At 34.6% G+C, this 25007-nt stretch overlaps 1 protein-coding gene across 2 annotated transcripts in view; it reads right to left on the bottom strand.

Moving 5' to 3' along the window:
* The window catches only part of EFL1 (elongation factor like GTPase 1), an 85021-nt gene that overhangs the window by 44172 nt on the left and 15842 nt on the right, over positions 1 to 25007 (bottom strand). For both annotated transcript variants that reach the window (XM_035899506.1, XM_009644049.2), the window contains exons 12-15: positions 23748 to 23847; positions 13566 to 13717; positions 12703 to 12881; positions 11894 to 12029 (exon numbers count right to left, since the gene is read on the bottom strand). In XM_035899506.1, the coding sequence (XP_035755399.1) occupies positions 11894 to 12029; positions 12703 to 12881; positions 13566 to 13717; positions 23748 to 23847 (567 nt within the window). The remainder of the gene's footprint in view (positions 1 to 11893; positions 12030 to 12702; positions 12882 to 13565; positions 13718 to 23747; positions 23848 to 25007) is intronic.

Below are 25007 nucleotides of genomic sequence, written 5' to 3'. Positions count from 1 at the left end.
GGCTAGTTCAACTGTAGAAGTAGAGGCATTTCACAACCGCAGATGGTATTTATTGCAAGAATGCTGTATATTACAGGCACTAGGTCTATTACACAATAAGACAAACACTTCTTCACATGCGGGTGTGAAAGCGTGGATCCTGCTCCTCTCCCCGTTACACAGGAGGCCTGGCAAAGATTAGGAAGTGCTCCAACACGAATTTAAAACACACTCATATAAATCGCCCTCATGGATTAGCTGTTTATATTGCATAAACTACACCAGTTAGGAGAAGAGCTTTTGCATTTGCTTAGGTTATGGTTAATTAAAATATTCTCATATAGTCTTACTTTATTGACATCTGATAACTAAGGTAATCAAAGTAAAAAGCTGAGGTAGAATCACAGATGGAAAGGCAGAGAGAAGGGTGGAATCCAAAGAGAAAACAGATCAACGCTAAGATTTGGGGTGGGGAGTTTAGGGGAAAAAGGGTAGATTTCAGAGCCATATTAACACTCCAAAGGCAGCCGAGTGAGGTCCAGCTTAATTGCTACAGCCTGGCGACTACTCTGTGCAGAAGGCAATTAGTGTAACCATGAAAGTTAAAGAAACATTCAGAAAGGAGAATTTTCCCATCTCTTTTTCATATAAAACAGTAGCTTTTCTCAGGAAAAGGAAGTCTCAAAGAAAAAAAAAGAAGGAAGCTAAACAAGATGTTTTCATGACAGTGGCTTTACTTAACACTACACTGCCTCTGAAACCAGTACAACATTTCTGAGTTGAGCTAATAAGCAGGCACCACACTGATTGCAGATTTTTGGCTTTCAGAATATGCCTTGAGATTAATTTAATTTAGAGTCAAAACATTTGTAGATTTTCTGCATGAAGAAGTGCACATTAAAAACCATAATCCGAAGTTTTCACTACACTGACAGTGCTGTGAATCCATATGAGACCTTTACCCAAAATTGAAATAGCTACACATTCTTGTATTGTATGAAAAACAGTGCCCTCTGGCTTCACATTAAATGGGAATAAGAAAACAGTTTAGAGGATAAAACAAGTTACCTGGTCCCTATTTCTATTTTTAGTATAGAAACATATGGAAAATTACATGATAATTCTTCAACTACCGTATTTGTCAAGGAATCGTCAGCACTATAATTCAGATGCTCTGAATATTGAGATCATTTGACATTCAACTTAAAATACAATCCTTATCAGACAGTTGTGTGTATGTCATGAGAAAGTGAAACTCAGTGAAAAACAAAGAAAACCACCGATTTTTTTTCTTCAGAACTGTTTTGTTCACAGGGTATTTGTTTAAAGATGGGAAAAAAAGCCTTATTCAACCAAAGCCATGTAAAGGGGTTTCAACTTTGCATAACCTTAGAAAAGAGATTATACAGAAACTGAGAACATTACAAATTCAAGTGAATTCTAAATATTCTATTGCTAAAACCCACATATACAGAGAACAACTTCCTGATGTGCTAAAGGCGAAAAAGGTAAGATTTAAGAGAAATTGCTCAGAAGTTGAGAACTAGGCAAAAATAGGCGCAAATGAGACATAACCAACTAAGCCTACAGTGCCAGAAACACCGCTTTGATGCACACTCATTCGCTGCCCCCTGGAGGGCACGAAGAGGGTAACATTTTGAGACAAAACTGAATTTCTAGATCTAGGTTTCTTCTCCCTCCCTCAAGTTACATGTTATATTTCAGCACTGATAAACATCAGAAATGAAAATATTTTGTATCATCAGTGCGATTATCTAGGCAGGTACTTTGTGTTATTTAAGGCTGTGTTAGGAAAAGCACATTGTCCTGACTGAGGCTGTGAAAGGATAAAGCGGCAGCACTGTATACGAGGCCTGGCAAGACAGAAGCTATGTTAGGAACAGGGATGCATAAACATCTAAAACATATCTCTAAGATACAGAAAACAAAGATTATCCAAACAGATAGGTTCACGATTTAATCTAAGCTTTTACACCCTTCAACATCTTTGCAATTCCACATTTAAGTAAAAGTCGAGCCTAAATGAGACCTATGATACTGTATTCCAGTTACATTGACTACCTTTGCAATGAAGCTGAAAAGCTTAATTAATCTGATAGAAATTGAACTTTATCTAACCAGAACAGCTAAAGGAATAGCTGGCTGATTAAAGGTACACACTTACTTTCAAAAATGTCACTATCCGATTCAAGTACACTGTCACAGTAGCATGAGAGATATATTTTCCATAAATAACACTGCAAAACTTAAAATCCTTTAAGAATAAAACTTCTTTTCTGCATTGGTAATTGTGCACATTCCTAAATAGATTTGATTTATGGTGTCTTTTTTACATCTGAATTGCTATACATGAATTTACATGTAATAAGGCATGTATTTTCAAACTCATTTGTGCTTAAAGCGATTATTTTGTACCTATTCCTGAAATGACGCTGCATGTTCTCAGTCTGAATTTTAGCAAACCTATGGCCACATTAAATAAGGGAAATTTGCCTCTAAAAGAGCTTTCTGAAAGTTTGAATTCTACAGCAAACTACTTCTGCAAAGGAAATTCTCCAGTGTGTTTAACTCAAAAGCAGGAAAACAAGCCTAACACCATTTTGTACAAAGGGATAAAAGGTTCAATTACATGGTCTGAATACAGATCCTTGTTAAATCAGGTAATTTACACCTCTGTTGAAAACAGAACCTCAAACACTAATTCCTCAAATTAGGCATGCTTGCTGAATCTCTCAGCCATTTACTCTAGTGCCCCAGTGTCCAAGTTCATCCCTGAACCAGTTTCCCACTTCTTCGTACAGTATTTCATGGCAGCACTAACAGGCAGGATATTCTTAGAAATGGAACTCTTGACAACTTTGAGTACAAAACTGAAGTCACTTTGGTTCATCTAGCATAGATCCTCATTTAGTAATGGATACTAAAATCTCTTTAGAGATTTTCAACCAATCTCAAGGCAAGTTAAGATAGTTCCCACTAGAACCACCTTGTAAGAAAGGAGAGAGCACATGGCTATACTATAAACTGCCACCTACTGAACAATAATAGGATACTGGTTTAAAAAAAAAAAAAAGTAAAAAACATCAAACACAAAAGCATGCTCCAAGTAATTTTTATAAGCAGATTAAGGGAGTGTATAGTTTTCAGGCTCTTCAAATGAAAATGTGAGGTAATTTCCCAAAATCATCAGTATATCTCAGTATTCTAGAAGAAATCCCAAACGCAGCATTACAGATGTGAGGTCAGCCAATTATCTCAAAGCTTCACCTTAAGACTTCTATTACCATTTTACACCAGTGATACTAACTACTGTAACACTCTTGTTCTCTTACAGTATTGGAAAAAATAAGAGGTTCATTAGCCAAGGTAATAAATATGGCTATTTCTGCAGATAACTGTTCTCCCTTTATTTATACATGGACATATACCGTTTCATGGAGGGGGAGACTAAAAATAATACCTTGATTCCTACTAAAGAAAGTAACTGTGAAATACTAGGGAAAATCCCTATCCTCTCATTTTAAAAAGACTGGAAAAAAATCACACCCAAGCAAGCACTCACACAGAAGATTTGGAAATTTCAGAGATAAACCAGCTAGTATCTGGGACCTAAACCCACAAACAGTTAGCTATTGAAAGGCTGAGTAACATCTGCCCAGAGGCAATGACTGCATAAGTCAATTCTCCACCCTTACACAAGGAAAAGGATTTGGTTTCCTTTTCCTTTCCTTCCCACTGGCCCTGAATTCTGATAAATGTATATTATTGTAATAATAGGCATCTAATAAACTTGAAGGCCCAAGGCCAAAAAAATCACTTCTTTCTGAAACAAACACAGGGGTGATAAACAGAGACGACTGCCTGCACCTCAAACCCTCTTTCCAGTCTATTTCTAAATCTTTTCTATTAAGTAGCTGCAGAGCACATGCCTGCCGCCGTGCAGTGAGTGTCTTCAAGCAGCAATGGTATGAAATTTTCTTGATTCTTGTTAGTCCCAGTGCTGCCCACAGGCATATAAGTAGCAACAACGAACACCGACAAGTCTGGGCAGTTTTCCTTCTGGTATTATTTGGGAAACCTCAAGCATCAGCAAGTATCTGTCTGCATACAAACCCCAAAGAATCAGGAGCACTTGCCTTTCATTTGGAAGATTATTCAGAAATCTATTTTCATTTATATGAAAGCTCAGATTTTACAGATTATAACAACTAAAAGTTGCTTTAAAAACGATACAGAACGTTTCATTGTATTCTCCCCTTCTCTTAAAAACTTAATTACTTGGATTTTTTGACATTATAATCCAACAGTGGTCAAGAGCAAACTTAAGGGCATTTTTGGCTAGATGAATGTATTATGAATTTAACTTAAATAATCTTATACAGCTCAATTTTTAAATGTGATAAAAACCCCCTTGTATTCCAGTGGCAAGACTAAACACATTTTTAAGATCTCATAATAAACTCCTGAAAATTAGAGCAGAGAACATTCCAGAAGCACTAGAGAATTTAGAAGTTGTTTTCTTCAGAAAGAATTACTATACTTATGATTTCGTTTATAGCCTTCAGAAGCTACAGTCAGAAAAATAGAAAAATATAGCTACTCAAAAAGCAATTTAAATTCTTCAATATAAATTAAAAAAACACCAACCTAAAAAGACTTCTTATAAAGTATTCTTCCCCCAAAAACCTTAGCTGGGTCAATAAAGACACATGTCAGTGCTATACCTCTGACTTAAGACGTCATATTTTTTCCTCTCCAGAGGTATGTTGATACTGATTTGAAAACAAGGCAACAAATCACTCATTTCTTTTGCAATAAAGTTGGTCAAGTCAAATCCCCTGAAATGGAGTCACAAATAAAACAGCAGAAATGGTAAGGCAAACAGGGTAAAGGAAACTTATCAGATGATCAGTAAAATACACTTCTAATTTCATTTGATATTAGCTCACTAGCTGGGCACCGCGTTATGTTACATTGCCCAATAAGCAACACAGATCGCTCAGCCTGCTTGTTGGAACAACACGCAAAGAGCAGTAGCTGCAAAGGGACTAAATCCACTACAGCAAAAATTGTGTGTGTTTCAGTTTCCAGCACTGAAAGAGGCCAAACAACAGATTAACTACTATGTCTTTAGCTCAAAGAAACAACTTGAACATATTTAATTTTTTCAACAATTTAACCATTCCTAAAACATTAACTGGGTAGGAAATCAATATAGATACAACGATGTCAGGTAAATTCAACAGTTCAGAGAGATAAAATATCATTCAATAACAAAATCCATTCAAATAACATACCTTTAGCTAAATAATGCTGGATTGCTATAAACTAGTTAAAAATGCAAGGTTATTTTATTGGGGTTATAAGATGGCAGTTAGCGATAAAAACTGGAAGTATTCCAAAACTGAAGACAAAGGTATGAGTTTTCTTTGTTTCATTCACTATTTTCAGCTAATTTCACTAACGTTCTTAAGAAAGACTGCCCTCCTGTGTTCACTGATTATAGTACGCTGAGATGAGATAGCCCATGCAGCTGGAATCACTTCAAGATGGCTATTTTTTTTTTTTTTTTTTTAAATAATCACATTACTGATTCAGAGAATGAAATTAGCCCACCAAATGTTTGCACAGAAATAAAAGGCTGGTGCAACAGCAGGACTGTTCCTAGGGCTTTCACAGAAGGTGGTAATGCTTGCTAGTTGGCATCAGTCCTAGAAAGCCATTCTGGGCCTTTAAAATGGCATCACTGCTTGCAGCTGCTCTTTGCTCTTAACAGAGGCTGCTTATTAAAAGCTCCTAAATTGTTCGATGAAGTCCTAAAGGAATAAAATGCTCGTTAGACACCTTGTAATGAGGTTAGCTATACTACTTCATACCAGCTCTTCACGCTAGCTGCAGCTGTATGGCACCTATCTTCAGAAAGCTACAAAAAAAATTCAGAAGTATGAATCCATAATCACTTACATTTCCAATGTCATACTGTTTACATGTCAAGAATTCTATAAGTGTTTTATAAATAATTGAAACGTGAAAGAATATTGTATGGGAAAACAAGCATTTTAGAAAAAGAAAAACCAAGGTACACAGCAGCCTGTCATGTAGGAAGTCAGTTCATAGTGAGCTGGCAACAGGAGTGACTTCTAAATTCTTGCTTTTAACGTCATTTGGTAAGTTAAAGAAACAAATGCTCTTAATTTGGTAGCACACTTGATATTCACATAGCTAACTGCATTTGAAAACATTCAGGAAATCATCTAGCCTCCTATGAGCATTACACTAAAACACTATAAATTTAGTAGTAAGGGAAAAGCTTTGCTTTTAACAGTATTCAACAAAACACAAAAAGCACTTAAATAGTCACAGAGGCAGTTCTAAGAAAAATCTGGGGGGTTTTATGCTAGCAAACACAAGACTGCTGTTGTGGTACTTGTGTATAAAAAGCAGTATACATGTCAATTTTAAGATGCATGTTATTCTGAACTTGTGTGTGCACGTGCACAAGTGTGCGTGTGCAACATGCCTTGAGATAAATTTTATTCCAAATAACAGAAATATATCACTTGATGATCCTTCAATTATTTATTCAGAAAAACATGACACTAAGCCAAGTTTTAAAAAAGCTCACATTATTCACTTATTCAAGTATCTAAACCAGTGTTTTCAGAAACATCGTCCTTGGTTTTTACATCAGTGTTTGTTTGAATTACTTAGAAATAAAAATCAATACCCAATATGGGAATCCTAGGCCCTTCATCTGTGCATGATATCATCACAAAAAACCACTACTTTTAGCTTACTTAAAATACATTTTTACACTACCTCCAACAACTGTTTTCATTACTAATCTCTCCCCCCCCCTTTTTTTTTTTGCACAGAACAAAAAAGGCATCTTGCCTTCAATTACAGAACAGCAACAAGAAAAATAAGAAAAAAGTAGGGGGGAAAGAAAGCTATTATGTGCATCTGGAGGGCATGCACTTGCTCAATCTTTACTTATGAGCCCAAATTACTTTTTCCTCAGATATTACCTTTTAATTTTTCCCTTGCCACTTTGGGGATCACCCAGTAAGTTCTTTTTATTGTCTTCAACAACAAAAATATCAGAACAAGTGTTGCAAAATGATGCTTTTCCTGTATTTGTGTTTTTCCTTTGTCTGGTTTAAATAAATAAATAAATACCTAAATAAATAAATAAAGAATGAAAGAAAGCCAGAAAGAGAGACTCTTGCATGGGAACAACCGTCTCCACTTCCTCTTGCATTCCCCAGAATACAGACCTATTAATCCTTCAAAACACTTACTGGTGTGACAGAGGTAGTCTTGACTTAGACAAAATACTCTTAACATAGAAACATAACCACAATAATCTAAAACTTGCCTGTAATAATCTCCTTGGTGGAACTTTTAACACTGGTTTGATTTAAGTTATTGTTTTCCCTCCTGGTAAAGAAGCAACATTTTTTAATTCACGAAACAACATAATAAATACTGCTTCCCCACACCTTTCATTAACAAAAAAGGCTGAAAAGAAAAATTGTTTATGTGAGTGTTAATTTTTCTGTTTGTGTACCTGCATTATCAGCCTCTACAGTTTGTTAAACAATACCTAACACTAGTTGGCAAACAGAAGAACTTACATACAACATCCAAATTAAATCAATTAACGTTTTATGACTGGACCATTTATAGTTCTCCTTTTTATAAGGTAAGCTAAGCACTAGTAAGAAGGGCTATGCTAACTAGAGATCAGTGGATTTCACGCTAAAGCCTTCACTTCTTGTTAAATACAACACATCTGGAGAAGATGCTTGCATGGTAGCAGGAACCTCCAATACCATAGATGTGCCCTCTATAAGGGGGAATGTCCCAGCAAGAACCTAAGCTTCTATAATACTCAATAAACTGAAGAAGCTAAACACGTCTGGATAGCCAGATGATCATCTATATCAAGCTCCTTTCTCTGATATATTTTTGTCATAGCAAAGAAGAACAAACATTTAAAGAGAGCAGGGCAATTACAGTAGCTTGCTATTTGCATAGCACTAGATTATGCAAACACAGGTCAGTGTTAATTATAGTGTCATGAAGAACATGATATATCTGTCAAGCAGTCTTTGGAATTTAATATTCAAGTACTGTTTCTTTCCTTAAAGACACAGAAGGACAGTATTTTCAAAACAGCACATAGACTTGAGTCTAACGTCTATGATGCAACCTTTTCTTTCCAATGGATATTCAGGTAGTTTGCAATAGGTGAGCACAAAATGTGCCCGAGAAGTCTTGGAATCAAAAGATCTCAAATGATTTTGAGATACAGAGTTAGGTGACATATATAAGTGTCACATTTAATGTTTGCAAGCACAGAGTACTTCTGTATTTGGAATTTAAGCATGATTTTGATATACGTAGTTAGAACTGACAAAACAGGTAACGCTGTTTGTGTTACAATAGTAAGGCATCAGCCCAACTGCAAGGCAAGTGAAGCCAGTAGGGAAGTTCAAATGGCCATGAAGACAGGACAGAGCAGTACCGAGAAGGCTAGCACTGCAGTAAGGACAAGTGGGTGGACCATTTGCGAGACAAGGCTCTCACTCCCAAGACTCTCAGACCTGATGACCAGAGGGAGGTTCAAATTCAGCAACTGCATGCCACGGAAAAGGCCTGTGACATGACACAGAAAAATAAGCCATTCCTGAAACAGTGCATGGAAACACATGATTTATTTTTGGATCGGTACTTGAACATTTTTCCAAATTAAACCTCAAGATACTTTTCATGGCCCATTCCAATGACTATCATGTTTTTCATTCAGCAGTTTCAACTAAATACAAGTGCTATTTGGAACCTGAGGGCACATACCTAATCTAGTATAACTTTATCTGCTGCTCCACTAACTAGATTCTCCTCCTGCAAGGACTCTGTTCGTTCAAAGTAGTACAAAGTAGAACCTAGTAGCACCAGTTACCGAGTATAATTTCCTGTCTGCTGGCACAGGACCTCTAATAGAAGCGCAGGGGGGAAAAAAGTGAAAAATAAGACAGTACTCTCTCCCCAGAAGGCATTTTGTTCACATACTCCTTTTTAGTTCTCAAAGTGGAGAAATCAATAGTGCTTCTAAATTACAAATTCTACAAAGCAGGTGTTTTTGTCAGAGGCAAGAATTTTACTCTCTTCATAGAGTATTCTGACAAATAATTTTTAAAAGAAGATTTATTACAAAGACTTTATTATCCTTGGTCCCAAAGAACTTTTTCATTTGTTTTAAATCATATTTCACCTCCTACTCAAGGACTAGAAAAAATGTATACTAGTTGCAGAGACTGCAAAGAAGAAAAATTGTGAATTATAAACAGCTATGTGGAAGGAGGCAGTATTTTGTGTTTGCCATTACTTGAAAATGACATACTGCTTAAAGCTTTCTGACAAATACTTTTGACAAAACATTTGAGCTGCAAACTTGCAATACAAATTAACTAATGCAAAGCAGTCTGTCTCTCCTAACTTCCAGGAATTGAGAATAATACCAGAAAATAACTTTCTGAAGCTTGCCAAAATGGCTATGCATATTAGATAGGGACACAGCAATGCTTTTCAGCTGGATGTTCTCGAATTGTTTGTGTGATAGCTTTGTAGTTCAAATACAGTATGCTTCATTACCTTTTCTTCTTACAATATTTTCTGTTTTTTAGCAATTAAAAGGAGATTAGCATTTTAAGGAAATATTAACTGAACACAAGGAACAAGGGATGAAATCTTTCTTTCTTCAGTAAAACCACCTATGTATCAAGCCATCACTTTGATCATTAAACCTTTGCATAAGCCAGTATACAGAATAAAAAGACTGCTCACTAGGACCAAGCAGCTTCTTCCTTTTAAGAAACAACCTACAGATAATAGCAAAAAAACCCCCAAACTCTGAAGAAAAAAAAAATCTGAAAAAAACTCCATACCACCAATTTTAAAGTGGAAATAGGCAGTCATGATTAACTGTGTATTCCATATGGCAATAATTTAATTATACAGAGTAAAACTACAGAGCTTTCAGAAAAGCCTCCTTAATTTACTAGATAATCTACAAGCAATTTCCTTATATGGCTGGAGAGAAATCACTGCTGTATGCTTTAAAGCTGGAAGATAAATGGCCTTTGAAACAGAAATCATTGTTACTAGCTGGAATAATAAAAGTCTTGCATCACCATTGTTACAGATGTCTTTCATATAAAAGTATCGCATTTTCTCCTGAGTGTGGTAAATCATGATCAAATCAGTAAAGGTGTTTATATACATTAACAATGCAGTTTTACAGGGAAATGGGAGAAACGAACGACAAGGTATTTAGGGCTTTTAGTTTTAAAAATTCTTCAAAATTACATCAGATTTAAAAAAAAAACAAACATAAATACTTGAGCTTGTATATTCTAGGTAAAAATGAAAACCCGTTTTGTCAACATATAAAGAGACAAGACAATGATCTGGTAAAAAGAGATGAAATACCAAACACAGTCTAGCTAAGCAGTCTGACTGTTAATTCTGATCTTAAAATTCTAATGAATTCTTCTAACTATGACAAATCTTGTGTCACCATTTAGAACTTTCATATTGCTCGACTAACATGCTCCTCTTTATGGAAAAGCTAGACCCCACTGAAGAGTTGCCTTCAGCAATAGAGACTACTCACAACTTTTTCGTGGAATTAATTGGTCACAAAGACATTTATTGAGATTTGGTCCAACTCTTAACATTAAAGACATAATTCTCACAATATATTCTTCTCTGCAGGAGGCAGCTCCAGGAGTATTTATTATTTGGCACACACGAAGACGATGCCCTTTCACTTTTACTGCAGAGTGTTTTGGGATGGTGGGGTTTTTTTTTTTCCAAACTCCTAATCATTTTTTGAAGTAAACATACCACATACTTAACACATTTTGATTCTGAAAATGGTCAACTTGGGCATTAGTCTAGAGTAAGATATAATTCAGAATTTTAAAATAATAAGCTTCAAAATAAAACTAATTCATCAGCTGCTTATGTTCTGAACACCAGGCCCATCCTAAAAACGACCAGCATCGTTAACTGCCTAGATTAACAAAATCCAACCCTGACAGAGTACATTGATTTTTAATTTTCTATATTTTTACTATAAATTTCTAAAAATCAGACAATAGACATGAAAAAAAATCTTGTATTTTGCTGCAGTTCAGATATTTTCATTCACAAAATAAAAAATAAAGAACCAATTAATTTTCAAAGTTTACACTTCCTAAATTCTAAATGCTATTTTTGGTATTAAAAAACAAAAAGACAAGTGAAGGACAAAACCAGGCAAGAATGCTGTTCATACTCTAGAGCTAAGCAAAAAGAGCATAACTCAATAATTAGGATGACTTATCACTTTGAACCTTGCCCATAGAGAAAGTGCAAAATTTGCCACAGCCATAAAAGAAATAATTTTTAGCACCATAGTTCAAGCAGACCCATAAATAAAACTACAATTATCCGCATCACTAGAGAAGTCATATTACAGAATTTCCACTGTTGGGAAAATATTATAAATAAGCCTTGCAATTTAGAAGATATGAGACCTTACTGCTGCCGTTGGCCAATTCTGGGCAGCGATGATTACCTGGCAGTACTCCAACCTGAAGATAACAGGCTAATGTAATCCCTAGTTTTCTCCTATTCATGCATCTTTTCCCTTCTCACAATTCAAAGTTCATAGAAATCACAGTTTAATTAGAGTGCCTTCATTTTTTGCACATACAACATACCTAAACACATTCATAGATTTATTTAAGTTTTCTTATTATTAATCACATCAAAACAATTTCAGTGTATTTTGAATGATACAAGGATTCAAGCTCTAGGAAATTAAATGCTTATTACACCTTACCCAGAACATTTCCTGCAGGTACTTCTTCAAGATCTTCAAGTTCTCTTCCCATAAGCAAGTAGAGATTCTCCAATGTACAGCAAGTCATATGAGGAACTAATGGCTGATCATTTGTAGGAGAACACTGGGATGACAGCTACACAGAGTAAAACAACCAGTGTTGGATATTTATCACTTAGTACTGATAAAACTTCTTCCTCAAAACTGCCTTGCATTCCAAAGCTAAGAAATACATTCTAAAGCATTTTAGTTACAAAAGTTAGGTATTAAAAAACAACATAAACTTGAAAATATTTTTCCCCTTCCAAAAATCCAGTCTTATGGCAAACAAGAAAATAAAAAACAATGCTTTAATTGGTAATTTTTAGGGGTGTACTAGCTCACTTTTCATTGTCACTGATGAAACAAATGTTTTAAAGTAAATTCATATGTAATGAACTTCTATGATCACAATCTCAAAACATTTAACACCATTTTTTCCCAATAGTATTATGCACCTTCCTGGTCCCCAAAGGCATTGTTTTTTCCCTCACAAGTTTTCTTTGAATCAAAGTATGCATATGCTGGATTTGTTGTTAGCTAATACAACACTGTACTTAAACTATTTTGGAAACGTTAAGGTTTTTAATGAATTTATGGACACAATCAGCTATTACCACAATTACCTAAATTACTTTGATACTTTTTGGAATGTTTGACTTGAACTTTTCTTAGTTTTTAATTTTTTCGAGTGAGCAGCGTGTAAAAAGTTAAGTTGACAGATTCAAAAGAATCCCAAGTTATGGTAACAGTTAACTGTCATCTCTTACCTTATGCAAAGACTCAGCAGGATCATATTTTGGTCCTAAAACAAAGATCTTTTGCCCTCTTTGCACCACGCCACTGAACACTCTAGCAAAAGCAATGAAAGACTCCTTGTTGTCTGCTTCCTGTTTCATTGCCTTTGAGGTCATGATCTCTAATTGACCAGTGAGCTGTTGCTCTTCACCTAATCAAAGTTAGAAAAATATATGAAGTATAAAAGCAGTTTCTGTCTCATAATATGAAGAAAAAAAATAATTGATTACATATTATCCTATAACATCTGGCAACGCATTAAAAGACAGCAAGAATGCCCCATTGTAACTTATAATCCAGTCCTGCTGCTCATACCTTGCTTTTGTACCAATTCATTATTAGGCTGCTTGGTTGTTCTTTTTTTAAAAGAAACAGTTACTCTTATAAAAGCTTAAGGGAATTAAAGTTATATTGGCATAAAGTATGGTAGTAACAAGTCCATAAGAAGGTTCTAGCAGTAAGCTAAACAAACCTGAATCTTTCTACCCCGTACACAAGGGCAGAAGTGATTCACCACACCTTTCTACTTAGAGTGAAAATTATTTAGTTTTTCAGCAGAGCATCTCCTTCAAGCATCATCCACTTTCGCTGACTCTAAGTACTGAGATCAAGTACATTCTCAGGCTATAGGAACAGGTACCCATAGCACTATTACAGCATTTATGAACTATCAGCTTTCTTACAAATTCCTCCTCACTCCTCATTCAGTTCCATCTATTGAACTGTTTGGATTGGCATATGGATGATTCTTTGTAAGGCACACAGCCCTTTGACAACACCTAGACACTGCTACAAAACATCCTCTGAGAAAAACAGATATCAGGACATTACATACCTTTAGTAGCACCAGTGTTTCCAGTTACTTCAGATGAATTTTCACTTGAGGGCTTTTCTGAGAGCTCCTCTCCTTGAATTGCTGCCAATTTTTCTGCATGTCTTCGTTTCGCAAGTTCACGCCGATGAGCTATTTCTTCTTGAGTTAAAGGCCTACATTGTATTTAAAAACATTAGTATTAGGAAATGTCATTTATTTTATAATAAATTAAATCACAATAATTAGACTACTATATTTGGCATAAGTAAAAACTTATGCAGAATACCTTTTGTCCCCATGATAACAAATATTTTAAGTCAGCCAAAATTAGCAAACTCTTCCTCTACCATGTTTAGGAAGAGGCCACCATGTTAAACTTCTGTTTATTTTGTTAAAATAAGTTAAGTTTCTCCCACTGATGTGTGAAATCTCACTTTTTCAGAAAAGATCCAAGCAAATTTTCAAAAAATGCTTTTTACATTATATCCAGTATGTTATCCTGAGCTAGAATGACAGCTATAACTAAGCACACAGTGTACTAACCCAAGCTTATCTGTACCAAGATGGTTAGAAAAAACTACCAGACTTTTCTTCCAAACACACAGGGATTAAATACTATAATTTTAAATTACTTGTGGTATCTCTGTTGTTTTAAGGTAGTCTTTATGGCAAGTGTTCAAATGCAGGGAGAAGTCTTTGCTTGCTATAGCTACCTTTCCATAAAATGAATAAATTCATAGAGAACAAAAGACTTAAAACAATTTTAATATTCTGATGCCATTTCTATCTACTCACAGTAAACCTGCTTTAAAATGAAGTGCTTTAACATAAGATTTAAAGTAATAAATAACAAAATTTAAAGAATGACATTATCATTCTTACATAAGGCAATATAAACAGACTTGGTTTTGAATTCAACTCTTTTCAAGCATTTTAAACAGCAAAGTGAGTGACGCATGAAATCTAACAGCACTGCCTCAAATTGTCCATTCAATTTTTATATCTGGCCCTAAATAAAACTGTGAGATGAGATTATCTTCTAATTTAATAAAGTCCAAACAATGAAATTAATTTCAGATACTAGTCATCTTCTCTTTCCAATTCCTCCTCTGTTTCTATTAATTTCCCATATAAAAGAGCTGAACGTGTGATCTTGCTATAGTCATTACAGATACTCTTAAGAATAATCTATTCTGTTTCGTAATTTCAGTATCGACAATTTCTTATGTAAAGTGCTGTCACATGCCTACATTTAAAAAAATAATCTTTATTACTGTGGCTTGAAAGCAGGAAAAAATAAGTTATGCAAATATAATTATTTCATGGAACGAGAATGCTTTTTTTTTTTTTTTTGCATTGGGAGCAATGGAAATATATATTGCTTTCCACCATTAATAAATAACTTATTTCCAAAATAATAACCAAGGCAGTTTTTTATATTATATGAATATTCTTCATGGAATTCTAACTCAAGAGAAGAAACAGAAAAAATACCTCTATCATAAAATACGCATTTGTACAACACAACTGGACAAACTAATCACAAAGTCTTAGACCTTTACTTCAACTCAAGGTGAGCAAAATCCCACAGCAAAACCCCAGCTACAAGATGCGTCCTTACACCTGAATTGCTCATACGATGGAGGCAAGAACATCAGTTCTTAGTACTAAGATGGTTTAAGATTCTTTCAAGTCAACGGTATCAAGCATGCAGTCTGATGAACACAGCATTAAAAACAAATGTGCCCTATCAGTAGTTTAACTTGTTTAGTAGCCTTGGGCAAGTAACCTCCTATCTTTAATTTCCACACTCACAAAAACAGTTCAAGATTTCCTGAACAGCCGTAGTAGCAACGAATGGTAAGAGGAAGAAAACAGTGGGAAGCACTACAGCAGTAGAGCAAGTTTTCTTTACACAACAGGCTTATAAATATGATCTGTACTAAAAAAAAAAAAAAAAAAAAAAAAAAAAAAAAAAAAAAGATTGGCACACATCCCCATATCAATGACTCTACACTCCCAAATAGGAAAACAACTCATCACTTAAGGGTCAAAGTTTTTATGTGTAGCCAGTAGAGACACTTACTGGACGCTTATCCCTTAACTGGATTAATTAGGGCAGAAAGCCCTTAACAGATTATGTGGCTGACACCAACTCACTTCCAGTAAGATTTTTTTTTTTAAATGTCATAACATGGATTCTTTTCTGCATACAACACATTCTGCAAGAGACTTAATTTTAAAAAAGCATAATGAGATGCTTCATTTTATTAAAATTCTTCTCAGAACATGAAGAAATCACTTTGAACACAGTTATCATGCTTACCTTGAATCCAAATGTTCAACTCAAAAGAGTAAGAAAACTATACATAAATCAAAAATCTCTCTAAAAATTACCTAAGAGAGGCCCTCTGGATAAAATGTCAGAATTTTAGGCACAGACTTTCAAAACTCAGAACTTGGGACAGATGCATTACATGTCATAGAAAAGGCAAAAGACAAAATTGCCACTACAAACTTCTCAGCAACTTCTTTTTTTATTTTTCCTTTAAAAAAATTCATCTCTTAAACAGTCATTGTGACATTATTAAGAATATATATCTCTGAAATTTGGGATAGTGTGGTATTTCTGTTTGGTTTGTTCATTTTATTGCAAAAGAGAGTGAGGCTTAACAATACAAAATACAAAGCAGATGGTAGAGAAGAAAACTTTATGATGATTTTTTTTTTTCCTGAAGGCAGCTGTTCAAAGCTATTTAAGGGTTTGGAATGTCTGAACAATTCCCAGAGGAGAGAGATTGATAGGGAAAAGTACAGATGAGACAGCCAAGGGTGTCATAAATGCAGTCTACATATGATGGCATAGTATGCACATGAGGACATATGTATGCATTCCAACACATTTTACTGTCCAAAAATACTTTTCATTTGTGTAAATAATCCTGAGAGCAACAGAAAAAAGTTTGCTTTTTTCCCTTTATATGGTATTTAAAGAAATATCAGTATATTTAGGTGTCAGATAGCCCTAATAACAAATGTTAAAGATCCCTTAAAATTCTGAATGCACTGATGTAAGTTGTAATACATATAAGCGCAGTTAATTATATTCTCAATTTGAAAAGAAGCAGATTGAGTGTGGGCGGGACTTTAGCTGGTAGGTACAACCTAGACTTCCATCCTGGTTTCTGTCAACGTCAATTTCTATAAAATTAGTCACTCCCCGTAGTATCATTAGAAACCACGAAAAGATAATGTTGTCAAATAAATCCTTATATAGAATTGTAACACACTGAAGCAGAACACAGAACAAGATTAATGCACATAAGGCACTGGATCTGCAACAAAACCAGTTTTAAATTATACCCTGATTTATTCAATTTCTCCAGTTGGCAAAACCAATCAGACGGGAAATCAATTTTGAACAAATGCTGCCCAAACCAGAAGAAAGAGTCTCTCTTCTTCTTCCCCACCATATTTCTCCCCTCCCTTTTTTTAACTCCACAAGAAAGGATCTACAGCCTCATAATATTGGCAGAAAAAAAAGAGACCATGCAGTCACACAAAAAACAGTAAATGAAAATTCTGGAGCAGAAAGAAAAAGAGATTCCCTACCTCCAGAGAGATGTTACAGCATCCAGACACCATACACGTGAACCAGGCACAAGTAATAGAGCTGACATAGATGGGTAACCACATTATTACTAACTCATCTTAACCTTAATCATGTGGTAAACAAATGCTATGGAAATAATAATGTGGAAAAGAGTATAATATACATACTATTAGCATTCAGCAGATTGTTGATTAAATGAATCAAATTTCAGGTAATGTAAGCAAGCTACTGCCGACGACTTCTTTATTGCCACATTCCCCCAGGATAACTCGTTTAGTTCAAATTGAATGACAACCAAACTTCTTCATGCAATCAATCCTCTGAATATGATAGCTTTTCTACCCTTCCATGTTATCAAAGAGAGACTTCATTCCAAAACATTTCAAAAATTCGTAGTGAATAATCAAAACAAAAAACCCAAACATAAATTGGCCCCTGATTATTAAAGGAAGTGTTATTCTTATTTTTTTAACCTTTTAAACTTCAGACTGTTTTAGAAAGTAAACATTATAGTCAGAAGATCAACTGATTTCCAAAAGACTGACACTACCACCAAGTGTCTGTGATGCATCTCCCAGGCCATGAACAACGTTTTTGAAGTGGCTGAGAATACTTTCGCTCCATACAGTTTTTACCAGTTTAAATTCCATGAGCTCACGGACACGTGCTTGACTTCATAAAACTAAGGAAGTAATTTCTGTTAACATCTTTAAATCCAAGTAATGTATTGAGAATCTTCTGGATTTCTCTTCATGACTGATCTTCAGAATTAAGTTCTAAGTTAAATCATTGCCTGCTGTTCTGCTCACCATCTGGCACCCAAAGACTTCTGACAACAGCATCCCTAAGGACAGCTCTTTCAAGTGCAGCTTCTTTGCTACAATTCAGCACAAAGAATGTCCAGTGGTCTTCCCAACCCTTCTGAAGTTCATTAATTTCTGGATGAAACTGCTTAATTTCTATGGAACTATTTCCATTCATAAACTAGTTTACACCTACTAAGATTAGATTGGACACAGAAAAATTTCTTCACCAAAAGGGATGTCAAGCATTGGAACAAGCTGCCCAGGGAAGTGGTTGAGGCTCCATCCCTGGAGGTATTTAAAAGACGTGTAGACATGGTGCTTAGGGACATAGTTCAGTGGTGGGATGGCAGTGTTAGGTTAACGGTTGGACTTCATGATCTTAAAGGTCTTTTCCAACCTTAACAATTCTATGATTTTATTATTATTTCCTATCTTTTCTATTGCAACTGAAAGCACTATGCAATTCACAGTAGTAATAAACATGTATACATAAAATGAACAACTGAAAATTATTCAAATAAGAATTTACATAAAATTTCATACAACAGTCTTACAGGGCTCCTGCTAAGGGGAATACTCGACAACTGTTTTGTATTATATTATATAGCAATTATCATTCATTCTGAGATACGTAATGGAACTAAGATATCAATATCAAGCTGTCATATACTGCCTTGAAAAACATTCTTGCCTGATATACTGACCTTTGCTTTATCTCACAAACCAAATGTGCAATAAATAAAGGAGAAACTTGAAGCAAAACTCTTCCAGAATGTTACAAGCTCTCCTGTCTTAAGCTTACAATTACACAAACTAAAGTATGTCCAGAGATTCAAATTTTATCCACTACTACATATTCCTTCCTCAGATCAGTTTCAAAGGTCTTAGCTGGATTCAAATGTACACTGTTGCAATGTTATTTCACAATAACCTTAAGTAGGGCGGTTAATTTTTGAAAAGCATATATTACTCTATTAATTATACAACTGGGTGCCATCTTCAGATGTTAACCTGTAAATCTGACAGGCTGTTCCAATGACTCATGCCATATTCATTTCTAATGCACTAACTACAATTTAGAACAAACTATTAATGCAAGCAGATGATACGTTCAGATCACACTGAAGTTACTGAAAGTCATATTGCCTTTAAACATAAAAATTAATTTACTTGCAAGAAGATAGTGATTTCTTACAGAGCCTGGAGTTTCTTTTGATCAAGACAACATGTCTTTTTAGCTAAAGGCTCGGCAAAAATCACAGGATTTAGATTTTTTCCAATACAGTCTTTAGGAAACATTAGAAAGGGAATAGATGAAGTACACTACAATCTGTTGATTTAAGACATGCAAACAAGCTGTACCACAAAACAAAGAAACAATTATCATTGTGATTTCATGCAGAATTGCATGGGAAAGTGCCTATTTCATGGTGACACCTAAGGAAAAAAAAAATCCTGATTTCAAACTGACTGAGGAGAAAGAAGTACCTTTCATATTATCTGGAGGAAAATGGTAAGGGTATTATAGGTTTTATGTCCCCTAGTGCAGTCATGAAATATAATTTTAGTGCATCAGGTTATTTGGTCAATAGACTTTTCTTTATTACCACTGAAAAGTAGAAGTGGAATTTCTTTAGCGTACTCTATTTATTCACATTATTCCGCAGGATTGTAAGAACGATAGACTTGAAGTAACATAAGTGTTTGCCTCCTATTGCTGACATTGCATCACATCACTGTGACATTTATACATAAAGCTCTACAAGGTTAGTAGAGGATTTTAGCATAGCAAACATCTGATATGCAATATACATTTTCTCAGTATTTTATATTAAATACACATAGCAACAGCTAAAACTACTTGAAAGCAATCATAACTAATTACTAAGTATTTCTCTTTTACACTGGGTTAGAAAAGGCAGAATTCTGAACTCAGGAAGATCAAACTGGAACATTTATATGCTGTACCTAAATGACAAGCTCTGCTTTTATTTATACACCTACCTTCTACCATTCTGTCTTAGACTGCAGTTCAATGTAAAACACTAGTAGAAAGGAGAGAAAGAAACAGCATATGCTGCATGAACACCTAATTCTGCACACAGCAATACTTAAGAATAAATAACCACACGGATCATCAAATAACCATGGCCCCATTACATAAAGCAAGGAGCTCCAAAAGAAGCCAACATGGCCCTATTTCCTACTGGGTTTGGTTTTAGATATTTTAATATCTAAAGTGAAAGAGATCACACTACTGTCTCTTACCAGGGGTCCTAATTTGTTTGTCTACTACACCTTTGTCCGATTTGGTTGGAATTAGGAAATAATTTCAGAAGTTCAGATAGAAGAAACTGAAAGACAAAGTATATTTGCACAATTCTCATTTCTTTAGAAAGCCTGATGGAAACTCAGGGACATACTGGTACCATTTAAAAGCCAAATTTAAAATCTTTCCAAAGACAAATATATGCTGCCAACCTGTTGTAACCTGACTGCAAATTATTCTCACGTGTATTCTAGTGTTGTAACAGCTGACAAACTTTGTTATTTAAACAGTAAAGCAAAAATATAGCAGTTATAGTATAGAATCTATTAATTTTTAAAGTCACCTTCTAGGAGATATTGGTTGCCAACAGCAGTCTCAAAGGAGGTTTTTTTAATTAAAAATCCACCCTTCGTTATCATTTACTGTGCACCCTAGACTTAGAAGAGCTTTTGCTTTTCCCAACCTATGCTTAAAAAGTATTACAAGCAGATGGCAGAAATAAGGCAAACTATAAAACTGCAAACTCATTTTGCAGCTTCTAAGAAATATACAAAAAGGTAGCATTAACAATGCTACCTCATAAAAGGAAAGAAAAAGACAGTAGCATGGATCTACCATTTTTCCTCTGGAAGTAGAAAAGTATAAGTCTTGCCAAAAAAAAAAAATCTCTAGAGATTTTTTAGATGCTTTAACATGCTTAAAAATTCTCTCTCCCCCCACTTTCACTGCCAAAGGATGTAAATAGCCTAGCAGATAAGTCCAGCAGTCAAACATCAGAACACACAAGAACAGAGTTATGGCTCTTCAAAATTAAAATGTAAATGTTATTAAATAGGTAATCATGAAATCACTGTTAATCAACACAGTGTATGTATTCTTTGTTACTCCCTGTGTTCAGGCATTCTTATGGAACATCCTCATGGAATACTGGTTTAAATATTGGATCTCACACTTCACACAGCCATCACTCAGTTTTGTTAAGCACAATCTTTACTGTGTAACTGTAAATAGCACACAGTGGCTAATATAATTCAAAATGTGCTTAGGATACACAATGATATGTTTTTAAAACGCTTATATTTTGTTTCGCAGAGACAGTTTTCCTTCCTCTTTAAAACTAGCCTCCTTTTCTGACTTCAAGAGCTGCTTACCTGTAGAATCTTAACAATTAAAATATCAATAAATACACATTTAGCTATATTACTATTTTTCAAAAAATGGAATCCAACTGTCACTTCAAAACAAAATTGTTAATGCTACCTAATCAGCAAAATTACATGGTGCTGATAATGACTGGTTATCTCAAAGAAAAACAGTCATGTGATTTCATTTTAATACTAGCCACTCACTTAGTAACTAATTGAATAATTTAATATTAATGCCAGCAAGAAATACTTTTCACACTAACTATGGAGCAAGACACTACGATTTTCAAAAGAGGGAGAAAGGATATATTGACTACAGTCATCACTAATATGCCTTAAGTATCCCAGAAAGAATTCCCCGGCAGTCCTCGTTCTCCTGCAATATTACCTCAGAAAGCCTAATTTATCTAAATTGTGTCTGGATTTTTTGACCAGCTCTGCATTACTTGGACTATCGGTCAGCTGCAATCCTCCACTCAACTCAATAAACATCTTGAGGCTTTTCAAACCAGGTTGATGATCAGAATTACAGTTTTCTTACACAATATATATCAGAGTGCAAAAATACAATTGTATCTGTGTTTTGAAAACCAATAAAATTGAGAGCAGCACATTTTTTATCGGAGGAGAAAATACAACCAACAAGTCACAATGCATAAGCTTCTGTACTGAATGCATTATTCGCCAGAAAAAAAAATAAAAATGGATCTGGTCATACACATAGTACAAACTGCAATACATGGCAAGTTTCTTCAAAATATTATTTTGTCCATTTGGGGAACTTTTTCTCTCTTTTAAAGAATACAAGTTGAACACATGGCATATAACCACACACATAAAACAGCTCCCTTCCTGAAGGGGGATCGCTAAGGAGAACAGAAAAAAAACCACCAAGAAAAATGCAAGATGAATATCAGAGGACACATGGAAGGAGAGTTTATCCATGAGGCAGAGTGCTCATAAGCAAATGACAGGGCATAAAAAAAAACAAAATCCAAACCCCAGGATTTGCAGTATCTAGCTTTTCCTTTTTTTAGAATTTTGATTAAAATATGAAAAATATGTCCAAATCGTTGTTTCTGGTGTACGTAAAAGCCAATTTTGCCTCTATGTTACATGCTCATCACGTCAAAGAATCTTGATCCTCCCAGCAAATAAAAGAACAGGTCATTATCAGTGACAGAACAGCCATAAAGTGATGGACTTCGCGTAGTCTTCTCTGATAACTAGAGTATATAGTACAACTCTTGTTTCAGATACATTTAAGGACAGAACTCAAAGCAAAACTGCACCATCTAGTGTCCAGTCAATCCATAAGTGCATATTTTCCCTGAATTCAAACTTAGTGCAAGAAAGGTTTTTGGTGGAAGAATTGTAGATAAGTGTGGTAAGAAAAAATTGAAGTAAATCTAGGAAGCGTGTGAAAAGCTAAGATAGTAGTAAAGGTTTCAAATATTACTACAGCAACAGTACGATTTTTTTGCATAAAGATTTAACAGTCACAATCAGTCTACTTTAGTAGAAAGATTAATAATTTCTGTATTATTTCACTGTACAGTGACAACCCTAGAAAAATGTAAAATGGCCAGTTAATACAGAAGTTGACTAGTGAAAATACTCCAGAGGCTTAGAGGGATGAAAAGTTAAGATGAACCCCATTCTTATAAACTCATCAGAAAAGTACATTTCTTCTGTAAAAAAGCAGATGTCTTCAGCTAAAAGTAGTCCACTTAAGGTTGTCAGGGAAATGAAATCAAGAAGGATCTACTCCTCAAAGAAAATAAGATAGCCATTAAACAATAAAAAGCTGTAACAAAAAATCTTCCAAACCTCCCAGAAGAAAATCTTTTGAAGTGCATTAATGCCTTTCACTTTACTGAAAAAAGTTAGTCAAGATTTAGAGTACTTTAATTAACCCATTTTATTTTGCACTTGCAACGAACTGGATGATCGCTTAGCTATTATGCCAGATTTGATGGGAAGTGTTTCTTGGTACAATCGCAAGCCAACATGCCAACACAACCTCACTGAAAAACTAAGAAAGCATTACAACTCAGTCATATTTTCAGCCAAACATCCTGAAACAACATACAATGTATGTATTAGGGTGATATATTTGGACAAAAGTACTATTCTACAACAAATGTGTTTTTCAGTCCTCAACAAACTTGCTAAATCTTCTAAAACTAATACGATTAAACAAATCATCTCTTGAACTCATTCAGAAAATCTACTGGCTGAAAAGATTTTATTGCATCTCAAGAATTCATGAATTATTTTCTTAGGTCTAAAACAATTTATCCACACTTGCAACATAACTTTTTTTCTAAAATTATCTAATGTAGAAAGTTAAATGTTACATTTTCTTACCTTGGTTTATTCTGTGGTAATGCCTTTGCATCAACAGCAAACATTTTGGAAACAAAGACAATAACCGGGGCTGTTCCTTCACTACTGCATTTCATAAAAGCTGAAGAAACATAGAAGGAAGTTATTTGCACAATTTCTTCCCAACAGTATGAAGAAAACTATGACTTTCCATTAATTTTATATGTATTACTGTTTATTTCCTATTTCAATTGATAATATGCTAAAGACAAATTACAGGAAAAGTAGAAAATTACTCTAGCCTAATCATTTGATAACACTGCCCATATCTTCAAATCTGTTTCACAATAAAATAAAATGAGCAAAATTGTAAAAATAGAACTCTTTGTAACAAACTACATATAGTCCAGCTAAACGTTTTGATATTTAAAGTTGAGTTCATAGGCTGGCTTAGATTAGCAAAACAGACAGCAGTTTAGCATTAAGACCAAGCTATTTATTCACTACCTCAAAGTATTCTCCCTCCTTTCAAACTAAAGGAGGAAGTCCTGCATATGTCCAAAATGCTCATGTCTTCACTAAATTTTAACAACTTAACTGCAAGAATGGCTGTTCCTCAAAGGATGAAAGATCCACGCAAAACTCATTCAATACTGAGGAAATTCTCATAAACTATTTTTTTTCATCCAACTTGGAAGACATTATAAAGTCCAACACAGAGACAATACCATTCAAAACTTCCAACAACATAGAAAATAAGTCATCTTCTCCTACACTTCTTGCTTTTGTCTGATGTATGGAGAGACTATATTGTGAAGTGCTTAGGCAAACAAAGTGCAAGACTACTACTAAAAATCAGCAAGACACTCACTAAATGTGAAGTACACTATTTTTTCATAACCAAGAGCCATAAGTTCTGAGTTTACAGAGGCAAATTTCTTCTTATTAATTCACTGATAGAGTATTCAATTCCGTTTGGAGAATACAATGTTTGTAAATGTTCAGTTAAGGATGAAAATATCAGTTGCCTCACCCCTGGGAAACAATTCCTAACAGTCTGTCAATTGACATTCACATCTCATCTTAAATTGACGTTTGATATCTCACCCCTATAGATTTCTTGAAGGTCCCTTCAAAACATTGTTCTATAAACACCTTTCACTACACATAGAGGGTTAAGAAATGTTTTTAACTGTTACTAGCTTAAGCATGATATTTTGTAATTTTTACTACACTACCTCTTGAAATATCAGAGAATATTTGCTACCTTACAACAAAATGGTATTCTGTTATATTTGGTTC

Source organism: Egretta garzetta, unplaced genomic scaffold, assembly GCF_000687185.1.
Source record: "Egretta garzetta isolate BGI_Z169 unplaced genomic scaffold, ASM68718v1 scaffold287, whole genome shotgun sequence".
NCBI lineage: Eukaryota > Metazoa > Chordata > Aves > Pelecaniformes > Ardeidae > Egretta > Egretta garzetta.
Note: the sequence above shows the minus strand (reverse complement) of the source record. Positions and strands in the feature narration are given on the sequence as shown.